Raw genomic sequence first — 13,171 nt, 5'->3', positions numbered from 1 at the left:
AGGTGCTTGCTGTGTAGAGCTTGCATGTTCTTCTTGTATGCAGGTGACTTTTCAGCTACTTCTCCATTCAGGTCAATCATTGTGAGTTAGTGTGCTCTGTGTAACACTGGCATCCCCTCCAGGGTTTGTTCTGACATTGCACTTAAAGTGGTCCTGAGATGAACGGATGGCAATCCAACAGCAGGCAGAAGACCTCACTCTTACTGGTGGACACGTGGAGTGACTTTAATTGGGTTGGCCACGTTGGGTTAAGCAGTTTTAGAATGTTAGATTGTGTTGATTACGAAACTCAGTTGTCATTTCCAGGCAACAGAGTTCTGAGAAGTATATCTTGGTGTTACAGCTGTAGATATAACAATGAGGAAAAAAAGAACTGACATTACAATATACAACGCATGACGTAATCGCATTATATGGTCAGTACAATAAGTCCAGCCTGATATTTTGGATGACTTTGAGGGGTGGCACTAGGCACTCTTTGAGATGTCCTAAAGTCATCCCACCTGTAAAACATAATGTTTGGCCTGCAACCTTTGCCCTTCCCTCTCTATTCATTGATTTCTTTTCTTCCTCTTAATCCAGTCCGGCTAGGTGACCAGCCGCTGAGTCGTCCAGCTCCCCTGATTGAGGCCTGAGGTTTAATCTTAAGGGATGTCCCCCCTGACAGGTGCATGCCCAGCTCAGGGGGCTTGCAGCTGTGTCAGGACAGTGGAAGTGTGGGTGACTCAGCTCTTCCTGCGAGTCGCCAGCACCAGATGGGACACTAACATGAGAGTGCCCAGTTCACCGAGCCTCCTGAGCACAGGCGCACGTAGAGAGGCGGACTTGATGTTTGTGGAGGGAGTGGCGCTCTCCCCCTTCTCGAGGCTGTGGAGGGGCCGGCCCAGGCAGGGAGGGATTAGATATCCTGCTGAATTGAAGCTATTCTTTGAGTTGCTCGCTTGCGCTCTCTCCCTCACTTACTCGCTGGCTCTCAGCTCGCTGGTGTCGTGGCTCTGAGGAGGAAAGCAGTGCGGCTCAAGTGAGCTCTCCTTGTCGTCTTTCTGAGGACCACCGCTTCACGTCTGGATTATTGCCTTTTGGAGTGTAAGCCCCCCTTCTCTTTCTATCCAAGGGATCTGTACTGTTCTTGGCTCTGGATGGTCTCCGGCACTTTGTGGATGGAGTTGGGGTGAACCTGCGATTCTCAGGACTAGCCAACAACAGGAGGAGGTGAGCTGAGCTCTGATCCCCACCATGAGGAGACTCAGAGTGGCCCGGGTGGCACAGCCAGGTTCTCAGCATGCGGGGGCGGCGGGTAGAAAGAAATTGAGAGGTCCGCTCTTAAGGAGGGGCAGTGGCAGGTACCTGGAGAGGGGCCGGGTGGGGGTCGCTCTCTGGCTCGGCTGCAAATCTGAATAGTGGCCAAACTCATGAAATCGGGCTTTATTATTGAAAGATGTTGTGTGATAAAACAGGGAAATAACTCAATAGAAGAAAAGACAAACTTATATAATGGGAGCTGTCAATTAAAGTGAAATATATATCATAATAAAACAGGGAAAAGCAAATAGTAACTAACTATTATTCAGAATTGAAGAAAGGCTATCAATCCGAGGTTTTATTCTAAATGAAATAAATATGTTCTGGAAAGCCTAAGCAGAGTGGGCAAGCTGAAAGCGCAGAGAATTACAACATTTAGATACAGTATATTTTCCAAAAGAAGGAAAATTTGACTAATTAGAAAATATAAGTCAGAAAATAATATGATGATTAAAAGATGAATGAAATAATAGTAAACATGGAGAAAATGCACATGTTTATCTTTTTAATTCTATCTACGTATTTAGCCATTTATTTTTACACACACTCCAGGCTGGGGGTACAAAGTAGGTACCAATGCCAGGTGAGACGCCAGTCCATCAGAGGGTCAATAATAGCAATAAAAGTTCAAAAAGAAACTCAAAATTAGCACAGTGTAGGGTTGATTTAATTAGTTTTATATAAAGATAAGCAAAGAAGCACCCCAAGACAATGAACTGGATACATGGGTTAGAAAATGGATGGATGGATAATCAAAGGGAAAAATCACTGGGGGAGATCATCCACCCATCCTCTAAACCCACTTCTCCAGAACAATGTGGTGGGGAAGCTGGAGCACGCTATCCCAGCCAGCATCGGGCACAAGGCAGGAACAATCCCTGGACACGGTGCCAGCCCATCACAGAGTGAATGCACACGCACTTCAATGCAGACACATCTGGTGCCAATTTAACATCATCAACCCATACGACCTGCATGTCTCTGGACTATCGGAGGAAATCAGAGTGTCCACACGGGCACAGAGAGAACATGCAAACTCCACGCAGGACTCAAAGCCCAGTCTCCTTGTTGTGAGGTAGCACTGCACCACCAGGCTGCCCTTGGAGGGAGTTATTGAAAATGAAATAAAAACCTAAATATTATAAAAAAGAAAAAGAAATCAGTTTTCAGTATTGCAAGGAGAGCGCGATGGCATAACAGTTCGTGCCGTGCCGGTGTTTCACTGACCTGGGGTCCTGCATTTGAAAGCCGCTCGGTGACTTTAAAGAGGGGGTATGTGTGAGTGGTCCCTGTGATAGACTGTGGTTCTGTGCACGGTTGTGCTAAATGCATTGAGGAGGGATCGGCTCTGGTCCCCCAAAACTGTGAACTGAATGAAGTGGGTTTGAGAATGTTGTGCCATATTATATTAAAAAGGAAACATTTCACTTTGAAAAATAATCAACAATTTTAATTAAAAAAATATTTCTAAACAGAAGCCTAAAGTTGATCATTAAGAGAAATTAAGCAAAAATATATCTAATGAAAAAAGGAGAAGAATGTGAAGTTGATGACAAAAGTGTGAGAGGTGACACTTGTGCCAGCTGGTCTCCCAGAATGTCCTGACTCAGGTGATGGTCACCCCCGGATATTCCCAGTCCGTCATGAATGCCTAGGCTCATCAATAGTGCTGTGTGTGCCAGCGCTGACCGTGGCTGTTATATGTTATGTACCCAGGTCAGAGGTGGTGTTTGTGTGTTCAGGGTTGACCCTTTGACCATCATAGTGAACCTGCTGGTCACTAGAGAGAAAGGAGCTGCTAAAGTGCACCGACCACCACAGTGAAAGTCGCCATCCTCCGAATCCTCTGCTGACCAGCAGGGTCAGAGGTGCTGTCATTGTGAGCGCCTGGTGCCGACGTTCAGGATCAGAGTTGTAACTTGTGCTTCTTGTGTGACCTTTGGGTTCAGAGGTGTTGTGTTTGTTAGTGTCTGGTATTGACCCTGGTGGTTTAATCCATGAGTTGTGTGGCCTGCGCTGACCATCAGGGTCAAAAGAGCAGTTTCAAGTGCTGGCCACTGCAGTCAAAGCTACTGGATGGACTGATTTGGTCATCACAGTGAAGGATCTAATTGCTGCGCCTCGTCTTTAATAATAAGGAGGCATCTGACCTATGCTGGCCATTGCAATAAAAGGTGTGGACCAGGTCTCCTGTGGTGTATTAACAAATGCCTGTCATGGCATATCAGGGCTTGTGTGTCCCATCGGGTCAGAAGTGTGTCATGTGCTGTTTGTGTGGGTCCAGTGCTCAATCAAGAGTACGAACTGGAGGAGGCAGGATAAGAGGAGGAGGAGGAGGAGGAGCAGCAGGAGCGCTGCCAAGCCCTCAAATGTTTTTCCCATTACTAGCCGTTCACAGATCGGCACCTTATCCCCATAAATTCCTCACATTTCTTCCTTCATTCCTTGTTTTTATTGTTTTTTTCTTCACTATCTGTCTGAGCAAAGTTGCCAAAATGATAGACAAGCAGGTAGAGCACCGACAGGTGCACAAGGGACATCTGGGGAGATGGTTGCACATGGTTATTAGTGCTCTGAGACTGAGGACATGTGAGAATGTGAAAGACTGAGGAAAATTGGGACCTGGACAGGAAACATTACAGGGCAGTCTGGATGGGGAGCTTTGAGAAAGACCCTGACATTTGAAAGGTAGGCACATGTCCTCAATTTCAGGCAGGAGTCAAGTTGGCACATGTCACAGGTCCTTACACCTTCTAGACTCTGTATGCATCAGTCCTCACTTTATATACATAGGTGGTCCACGCTGATTTGGGTGTCCTCAACCCAAAGAGACAGATGCAATTACCTATACGTCATGCATTACGATCCTTTGTAGACAGTTTCCTCTGTCTAAATCCTGGAGCCATGACAATCCTCACTCTGTCTCAGATGTCCTCATCTGTGAGGTCCATGTCTTGGATCCTCATCTGAGGTAAACAAACATTCCTCACCTCAGATCCACAGATTGTGTCATCCCTCTAGCAGGTGTACTCCAGCCAAGTAGAAGGAAGCCCATTCCTCAATGCTCTGTGTCCTTGCAAGTAAGAGTTTCATTGTACATACCAACATTGACCCCATAAGTCCTATATGTATGTATCTGTTCCATTTGATGTCACCCCAAATTGATTTGTCTACACCTCAGAGACAGGGAAATGTTCTTGTCCTTTGACTTCTGCATTGTGACTGTTCCCAATTCTCCTGATCCACAGATCTTTGTCTCAGCTTAGATGGACAGCTCTTCCTGTCTGCAATTCATAACATTAATAGACCTTCCCATACCTATGCTGTACATTTCATACATGCTGACACCGACACCCAGATGCCCCTGTGTCTATTAAATGTTGTGTGTTCTTAACTGTAACATACAGGTACGTTTGATATTATGTCATGTGTTGTAAGCCTAATGAGCAAATGGTCCCCTTCCTGAGTCGTGAATCCAGACCCCAGGTACACAGATCTTCAGTCCATGCATCCTTATCACAAGCTGTCCCATGTTCTTGCCTTTGTGTTATGCTTTATCAATCTTCTCACCTTATACATGGTGACCACAGATATGCAAATCTTCTGTCCCAATCTCATGTGTTCTGAATGTCCCTCCCTTTCTAAGTCATATGTCCTCACTCCAGATACACAGATATTCCTGCCTTTTTATTATACTTTGTGGTTCTGATTGGTTGATCTTCCTGCTTCTATACCAGGTATCCTGACACCAGGCAGACTTAAGCATCTCAAGTCTCCTCTGTCTTTGAAGTTGAGAAGCAACAGCGTAAGATGATTGTCTTCTCCTACTTGAGCTTCACTCCATTTAATGACACCTAGGGCTTCATAATCAGAGCAGCCATATGGACTTGACCTGCCATGATATGCAAAATGCAGATTTCATCAGTGCCCTTAGCTACCACAGAGTTGGTTAGAAGGTCGGATCTTGCAATTTACTTCTTACCAAGTGAGCTCCTCCAGTCTTCCAAAGCAGGTCCTCGACTGGTAAATCATTCCAGTAAGCTGGAGTCGATGCCGGCAGAAATTAACCTGGAATGGATGCCAGTGTGTGACAGGGCATTCTCACGTCCCCACTAATTTACAGTTGCTAGTCAGCATCTTTCCAGTTATGTGAAAATGAAAAGAAAGCGTGCAATGACACAAATGGCATCCCGGCTGGGGAGCAAGTGGCAAAGCTTGTGCTATCAGGTGCCAGTATGGGCCACCAGCATGAACAAGTAATGTAATGCAGCTGCCCTTTCTGTATCTGCCACTTCACATTGTGCCAGTCTAAACAGCCCGTTCCTTTCCATTCCCTGGAATGATTAACCCGGGTGCTGTTAATTATGTAACTGCTGGACCTGCTCACCAAGATTCTTCAGTCACACATGCAGGTAAATCCACAGATCTCTGTAGTGCTTGTCCCACACTACTTCTGCAGCTCCACATTTTATGAGCTCCTCCACGTTTTGGATGGGCACGCACTCTGGGCACTGTACCTCCTTACAGGCTTTGTCTCATTCTTCTTCCTTGTACCATACGATGGGGTCTGCTGTTCATATCTAACCTACTTGTCAATTTCTGAAGAATGTACAGCTGGATGTCTTCCTAGTCTTATGACATGCTGCCTCCCAGTCTTCCAGTCCAGTATGGGATCTTCCTTGTCAAGCTGCTCTATACTCCTGCCCAGGCCTGTCTGACCACAGAGGTCACAGGGTTAATCTCTCCTGGAGGGACGGTATTATTAGGCTTATTAATTGAAAAGGAAGAAAGCTGTTCTTTTGTCCTTCATTTTTTTTCCTCTAAAGCTTTGTTTGCTCTTTAACTGACTCAATGGATGTGAGCTAGCTATTTGGCGTAATTATGACAGAAGCAATGATCTACACTTCAGGGCAAAAGAACGAGGCTGCCTGAGAATGCCGTGCACAGATCCCAGAACTTGGCCCGAGCGGCCTTCTGTCTCAGTCTCGAGGGTCCGTTTGAGCCACTTTCACTTCTCAGCAACCTTCTGCCTCTGAATTTTTAATCAGCCCTCCAATTCTGCGCCATAAAAGCACTTTGGATTGCAAAAGTGCAGCAGAGGCCATTCATTTTTGATGAGTTTTGCATTACGAAAGGCTGACTCCCAATCGGATGACGGCAGACCCTACAGCACAGTGCCATATTTCATTTGAGGACAGTAGCAAGATCTCCATGGCCACCATGCATGCCCAGATGTCCCGTAAATGTTACATAACACCTTTCATGATGGGCACTGTCCCTATGTTTTCTTTGAACAATTTAAAGATTGATGTCCATTTAGCAAAGGAGAAGCAGAGAGTTTGAGTAAATCACCCAATTTAAGTCATTATTTTATATTGCGCCTTTCATGTGTGGATGCTATATCACAGTTGTTTCCTCAAACAAAATCGCTTAGCTCACAGAATTGTACATGCTATCTACTTAGAAGACAGAACACAGATGGAGCGAGAGTCACTTATTCTTTCATCATTTTATATAGCACCTTTCACAGGGAACCTGTGGCATTTAAAGATTCTGCATATGGTGTCCATTTGATAGAGGGAATGAAACCACCAATTAACTCGTCTGTCCATCTAACCACCCATCCATCCATCCAACCCACTTATTCAGGACAGGGTTTCGGGCAGCTGGAGCCTACCAGTTTACATTTAAGATTAGTTATTCAATCAGTAATTTATATAGCTCCTTTCATTAATGTTTTTTTCTCGAACGGAGTTATGCAGTTTAAAGGTGGGAATGCAAGTGGATCTCTTGTTTACTCCTGATCGTCCAGAGCTCCTTTCATAGTGGACACCATACTGAAATTGCAGCGCTGGTCTCCATCAGAACCACGCGGTGAAGATGGGATTTAAGTGCAGCAAGCCGAGCTCAGATACAGAGTTGTCTAATAGTTGGGTTGGGTGTGAATGCCTAGTGATGTCTTAAAGGGTCAGAGAGTTAGAGGTCGGCCTTCGGGAGTGTTTTAGAGGCAGCAAGGTGCCCTTGGACATACAGCAACATCGGTAAAGGTTAGCGAGTTAATCCCTGATACGCAGTGATGATTCGAAGGCCTGCCGTCGAGCGCAGTGACATAATGATGTATTTAGATGTATGCAGGTCAGGATGTGGAGTTCAGATATTCTGTGATTTCCTTATAAGCAGACTTAAGATATTCTGTAAGGTTTCTCAATCACAATGTGATATCTCCAAAGGGCAGTAGATATTCACTGCTTTAAGGACAGAACGCTGAACTCAGATTCAAAATGACAACTGTTAAGGTCTGAGTGTTACGCTCAGTGATTTACTTATGGCCAGGATATATAGTGATATCTTTAATGGTCAGCTTCAGATATTCAGGTATACCTCCGTGAGGCACAGGCACTCTGTTATTTCTCATATCTCTAATTCATTTTCTGTGAGTTGAGCCCAGGCGCTCTTTGATATTTCATTGGCAGCTTGTAAAGCTCCAACATTCATCAGTATAATTGTAGGGCAGCAAACCGAGCTCAGATTTGCAGTGATGTCCCAAGGGCAGCACGTGGAGCGCCTCTCAAGGGCGCTAAGCTGAGCTCAGGTACATTGCGATGTTTCAAGGGCAGCGAGCTGAGCTAAGCTGTTGTTTTCTCAAGGTCAGCTAGATGAGTGTGTACATTTCGTCACCGCTTTCAAGGCCCCAAAGCCTGAATGTAATTCTGACAGATCACAAGGGCAGGAAGGTCTGACCTGCCTGTGTTGTTACATCTCCTGCAGGTCCGTGACGACACTTGTGAGCTGGCCAAGAAGACTGCAAGTGGCGATGATGATGATGACGAAGCTGAGAATCTCCTGGATTTTTCTCTGTGTTTTTGCCTTACAAGAAATGTGTGTTTTCAGTGAGGCAGGAAGCCCATATCCTCGCATAAAGCTCTCCTATGAAGGTAAGAGACTCTTCATACTGTATGAACGAGGGTAGCATGAGCCTTATGACAATGACAGGGGCCTGGCATAGAATAGGAGAGAAGGCCTAAGTCAAGGAGGTGATGTTGGCAAAAAGAGTAGGATAACAGTTTGAAGTGTACCAATAAGAAGGGGGTGCCACTTGAGGACAAAGTCAACAAATTACACACATTAGAGGACAGAGTGGCATTACCTTGTGGGCGATTTCAGTGCTTTTGGAGTTCTGGCATCCAAAGGCACAGCCAGGTTTGAGCTTGTTGCATTTGATTCAGATGGTGCTCTGCCTACAGAAAACCAAACACCTGGCCCAGTTTTTCTTAGCCAGAGGGAACGCTAGAACAATTGTGAAAAGAACAGGCCATTCCACCCTACAAGCTCACCAATCCTATTCATCTGATTTCTCCAAAACACTGGTCTAATCCTATCACTTTCTTCTCTTACTCCAACATTTGTATCATCTGCGCGCACACACACACACACAACCGCAGTGGCCTGAGCGTCGAGTGTGCTATGCCTGCTCCCAAATCTAATTTATTTGGCCCCCACCATCATCTGTCCTGATTTCATTAGCAGCCGTGCTGCAGTGGGATTTGGATACCACAACTGCCGTTGCCAGGTGATGCTCACATTCCACTTGAAATGGATGTCTATTACCTGACAGAGAACTCATAAATGAGGTTAGGGTTAGAAAAGACATGAGAAGCTGGTCCAGTAATAATGACCTGCAATGCCAGCGTAACTGTCTTAGAGGTGTGCCCTAGATCTGTACATATGTGGAGTGAAGATGGTGACTTCAAAAGGACCTTCAGTTGTGAAGGACATCACAATGATCAGAACAATGTTGTGATCACGACGATCACAATGAGGTCAGGTAGATATACAAAAGCGCCCAAGAGGCCAGGTATTGTGAGAGGATGTTGGTGGCATCTTCTAACCCACAAGATGATCCATTCAGATCTCTCCACAGAAGCCTCTGACCCAGCATCATGGAGGTTAATCTGTAACATTCGGCTCGCATGAATCGTTCACCCAGATATAAACCTGGGAAGCCATGCCAATAATCTGTCGAAAATGAAGAAAAACTGGCCTGATAGTAGGAAAATATTTGGTCCGTACATACTTGGGATAGTTAACTCCTGCCTGACAGCCTTTCAAAAGTGTTGTTGAAGAAGCTGCTCGATGTGTGAGCTTCACAAATCTGGATCTAGTTGGTCCTGGATCAGAAAGGCATTGCAGAAGTCACCCAGCAGTTAAAATCATTTTTTATTGTGAGAGGCAGGACTTCAAAAGTGTTTGTACTGCGCAGATATTTTTTTTTCTTTACTGAATGCTGTGAGCTGCAGCAGAGCTTGTGCCAGTTTAGGTGCCACTCTGTCATTTCTGTGCACATTTCATTTGTGTCCTGAAAGAATAAAACGAGCACACAAGGCAATGGCACATATCCCTCACCCTGTCTTCTGTTTGTCTTTCCACTGTTAGTCTTGACAGCTCTTCATGGAGGAGGAGCACTTGAGTTATCCCTCCGTCAGCCTCTGAGCAGGCGTCTAGTGGCCATCGTGCTGCAGGGCTACTGTTATTTCAGGTGTTTCTCACACTGAACCTGAAGCGGTTCCAAGAGGACAGTAAATAACAGAGGAGGCTCTGTATCATACTCGTTGGGGCAACTGGTGCTGCCAAGCAGCTGTCTGGGCACATGTGTCCCCCTCAAGTGCAGTGTGGGGGGTCTACAAAACTGGTGACACTTGTGTTAACAGTTGGTGCACATAACGTTCTCCCTGACCCCGTGTAACTTGAACCCCTGAGCCCCAGTGGAAATAGCGCAGCTGACAAAGGGAAATATACATACTGAGAGGGGCCAAACGCACATAGAAGTATAAATTTAGGGCGAAGGGCATACACGTGCATAGACACACAAGAAGGGGCACAAGCGCATGTGCTGTATGGACATATTCAGTGGAAATCATCTACCCACAAATCACACATCTAATTAAAGCCACTTATTAAACCCGCTTATCCAGGTCAGGGCTACATTGTGCATAAACTGTAAATATACTGTACATAGTGGCACACCTGATTACTCCTACTCAGGTAAACACAGGTGTGTCAGGCATGGACACAGTGTACACACGAATGTGTATACAAACATGTGACAGTATTCTGGTGTGTGTGTGTGTGTGTGTGTATATTACACTGTAAAACAAAACAAATGAGGTGTAGACCCATTTAAGCATCAATTTAAGTGAAAGTAAAAGACAAGTGGACCGCAAGGTCAGAGTAATGACTTCCTAAGCCTGGGAATTGAGCTTCCCGGGGTACAACTCCATCATTCTGGGACGCTGGTTCAAGACTGAGCCCCAATTTCTGATACATGGCCTCTTTAACTAGTGGTGGTAGCCAATAGGAAGGGGCATCCAGTGTTGGCCCAGAAATTATATCTCCGTTCCTCTTTTCTAAAGGCAGAAAAGGAAAGGCTGTTAACCCTGGTGTTCCTCCGCTCTCAACCCCAGTTGTTCCAAACATATCTGTATATCTTATATATAAACGTCAACGCGTGGAAGTGTGTGTCTGTCCAGCCCGGAAGTGAGAGGTGGAGTCGGGGTAAGGGCTCTGCCTCCGAGAAAACAGAAAACTCGCTTGCCCTCTAATGCACAAGTGATACGAGCATGTCAGCAAAACGAAACCTTAGAAGAAAGACAAAGTCGCTTAGCCGCTAACATTTGCAAAACAGTATCCCTTTTACTTTTCCTCCCGCCGCTAATACACAAGTGATGTGAGCACGTCAGCAAGACGAAACCTCCAAAGAAAGAGTTGCTTGCTTAGCCGCTAATACAGAAGCGTGGCAAGCACATCGGCAAAACGGTATCCCTTTTACTTATCCTCCCGCCACTAATACAATACACAAGCGAGGCGAGCACGTCCGCAAAAAGAAACCTCCAAAGAAAGACAAAGTCGCTTAGCCGCTAATACATGAGGGATGCAAGTATGTCGGCAAAACGAACCTCCTAGGAGAGAGATGCCCAGAGTAGTTCCTTTCAATTACCTGACATCTCTACATTTTGATTTTTTTTTTCTGATGATTTCAATAGTTTCTAGGACCCCGGGCTTTTTACACCACGGGCTTACACAGCTAGTATATATATTAGCTGTCCCCCGCGGCTCCGCCTGTGTAGTGGTGAAACAGGACAAACTTTAAAAAATCAGTAAACAAACAGTTATCGCTAGCTAAGTGGAGGCAAGTTACACTCCAAAATGTGGCAACAGGTACGAGCAACTCGAACAGAGGCTGGCGCGTGAGAGCCCAGGGCCCTGCCCGGCTCCCTACTCCTGACGTCATGCTTCCTCCTCCCCTCCTGTCTCGAATTAGTGCGAATGTATCACTCCTGCAAGCGAACTATGATTCTTAGCGTGATGAGAGAAGTCACATAATCAACCGGAATGTTCAAGCAAATTCTAGAAAAAACCTCATCTAAATCCGTTAAGTAATTATCTCGTTCGCCAGCTAAGCGGAGGTAAGATACGCCCCGAGGCTGGTGCATGAGTGAGCAGGGCCCTGCACCCCCAACCCTCGGCCAGCTACGTGTGTCTTGGACTCACACAAATAAATCAGTACTGCAAGAGAACCATGATACTTAGCGTGATGAGAGAAGTCACAAAATCAACCGGAATGTTCAAGCAAATTATAGAAAAAACCTGATCAAAATCCATTAAGTAGTTCTCTCGTGAAAAGCGGACAGACAGACGTTGGATTTTATATTATATATATATAGAGAGAGATAGATATGTGTGTATACAGTGTCTATTTTGTATATATACAGTGGATTCATAAAATATTCAGACCCCTGCAAGTTGTTACAGCATTATGCAAAAATGTAAATTAATTTTCTCACCACATTAAACAGCACTCAGTACCTCAGAGTGTCAAAGTAAAAACAGAATTTTAAAAATTTTTGCATATGTATTAAAAATAAAAAGCTGAAATTTCACAGTGACCCTAATATTCAGCCCTTTTACTCAGGACCTATTTGAAGCCCCCTTGGCAGTGATTCCAGCCTGGAGTCTCCCTGGGTCTGACACCACAAACTTCACACACCTAGATTTGGGGATTTTCTGCTATTCTTCTTTGCAAATCCTCTCAGGCTCTATCAGTTTAGATGGAGACCATCAGTGGATGACTATTTTCAGGTCTCTCCAGAGATGTTTGATTAAGTTCAAGTGCAGGCTCTGGTTGGGCAACTCAAAGGCGTTTTCCAGAGCTGTCTCTAGGCGACTCCTGTGTTGTCTTTTCTTTACACTTAGGGGTCATTGTCTTGTTGGAAGGTACACCTTTGGCCAAGTCTGAGGTCCAGAGTGCTCTGCAGCAGGTTTTCATTAAGGATATCTCTGTACTTTGCTCAGGTCAATTTTCCCTCAACCCTCTTTAGTCTCCTAGTTCCTGGCACTGTAAAACACTGCTGCCACCACCATGCTTCTGTTTGGCCTTGTAGTGATGGCTGTCCTCCTAGAACTTTTTTCCACCACCACCATCACCCAGGTTCTCAGGCTCATCAGTAGTGACCACCAGGTTCTTAGTCACCTCTCTTACCAAGGCCCTTCTATTTAGATTGCTCAGTTTTGCCATGTGGTCAGCTCCTGGATGGTTGTTCCACACTTCTTCCATTTAAGAAGTACCACTGGGAACCTTCAATGCTGAAAGAATTTTTTGTCGCCTTCCCAACAGAATCCCAGGATTCTATGAAACTCTAAAATCTGAAGAAAATTCCTTCAAACTCATGGCTTGTTTTTTGCTCTGATACAATGGGATTTTAGATAGACAGGTGTGTGGCTTTCCTAATCAACTGAATTGAGCACGGGTGGGCTTCAGACAAGCTGTAGAAACATCTCAAGAATGATCAACAGAATGTGATACCCCTGAGCC

The 13,171-nt window shown here is 45.3% G+C and overlaps 1 protein-coding gene across 3 annotated transcripts in view; it reads left to right on the top strand.

Annotated features, from left to right (window-relative positions):
- sema3b (sema domain, immunoglobulin domain (Ig), short basic domain, secreted, (semaphorin) 3B) overlaps nucleotides 1–13,171 on the top strand; it is a 66,506-nt gene that overhangs the window by 26,876 nt on the left and 26,459 nt on the right. Inside the window, exons 1-2 of one of the 3 annotated variants that reach the window (XM_051921074.1) lie at nucleotides 921–1,086; nucleotides 8,071–8,237. In XM_051921074.1, coding sequence (XP_051777034.1) covers nucleotides 8,117–8,237 — 121 coding nt within the window. In that variant the 5' untranslated portion in view covers nucleotides 921–1,086; nucleotides 8,071–8,116. Of the gene's footprint in view, nucleotides 1–920; nucleotides 1,213–8,070; nucleotides 8,238–13,171 lie in introns of those variants that run through there. The other 2 variants (XM_028824017.2, XM_051921073.1) reach the window with 2 other exon arrangements.

This window comes from Erpetoichthys calabaricus, chromosome 18 (genome assembly GCF_900747795.2).
Source record: "Erpetoichthys calabaricus chromosome 18, fErpCal1.3, whole genome shotgun sequence".
NCBI lineage: Eukaryota > Metazoa > Chordata > Cladistia > Polypteriformes > Polypteridae > Erpetoichthys > Erpetoichthys calabaricus.
Note: the sequence above shows the minus strand (reverse complement) of the source record. Positions and strands in the feature narration are given on the sequence as shown.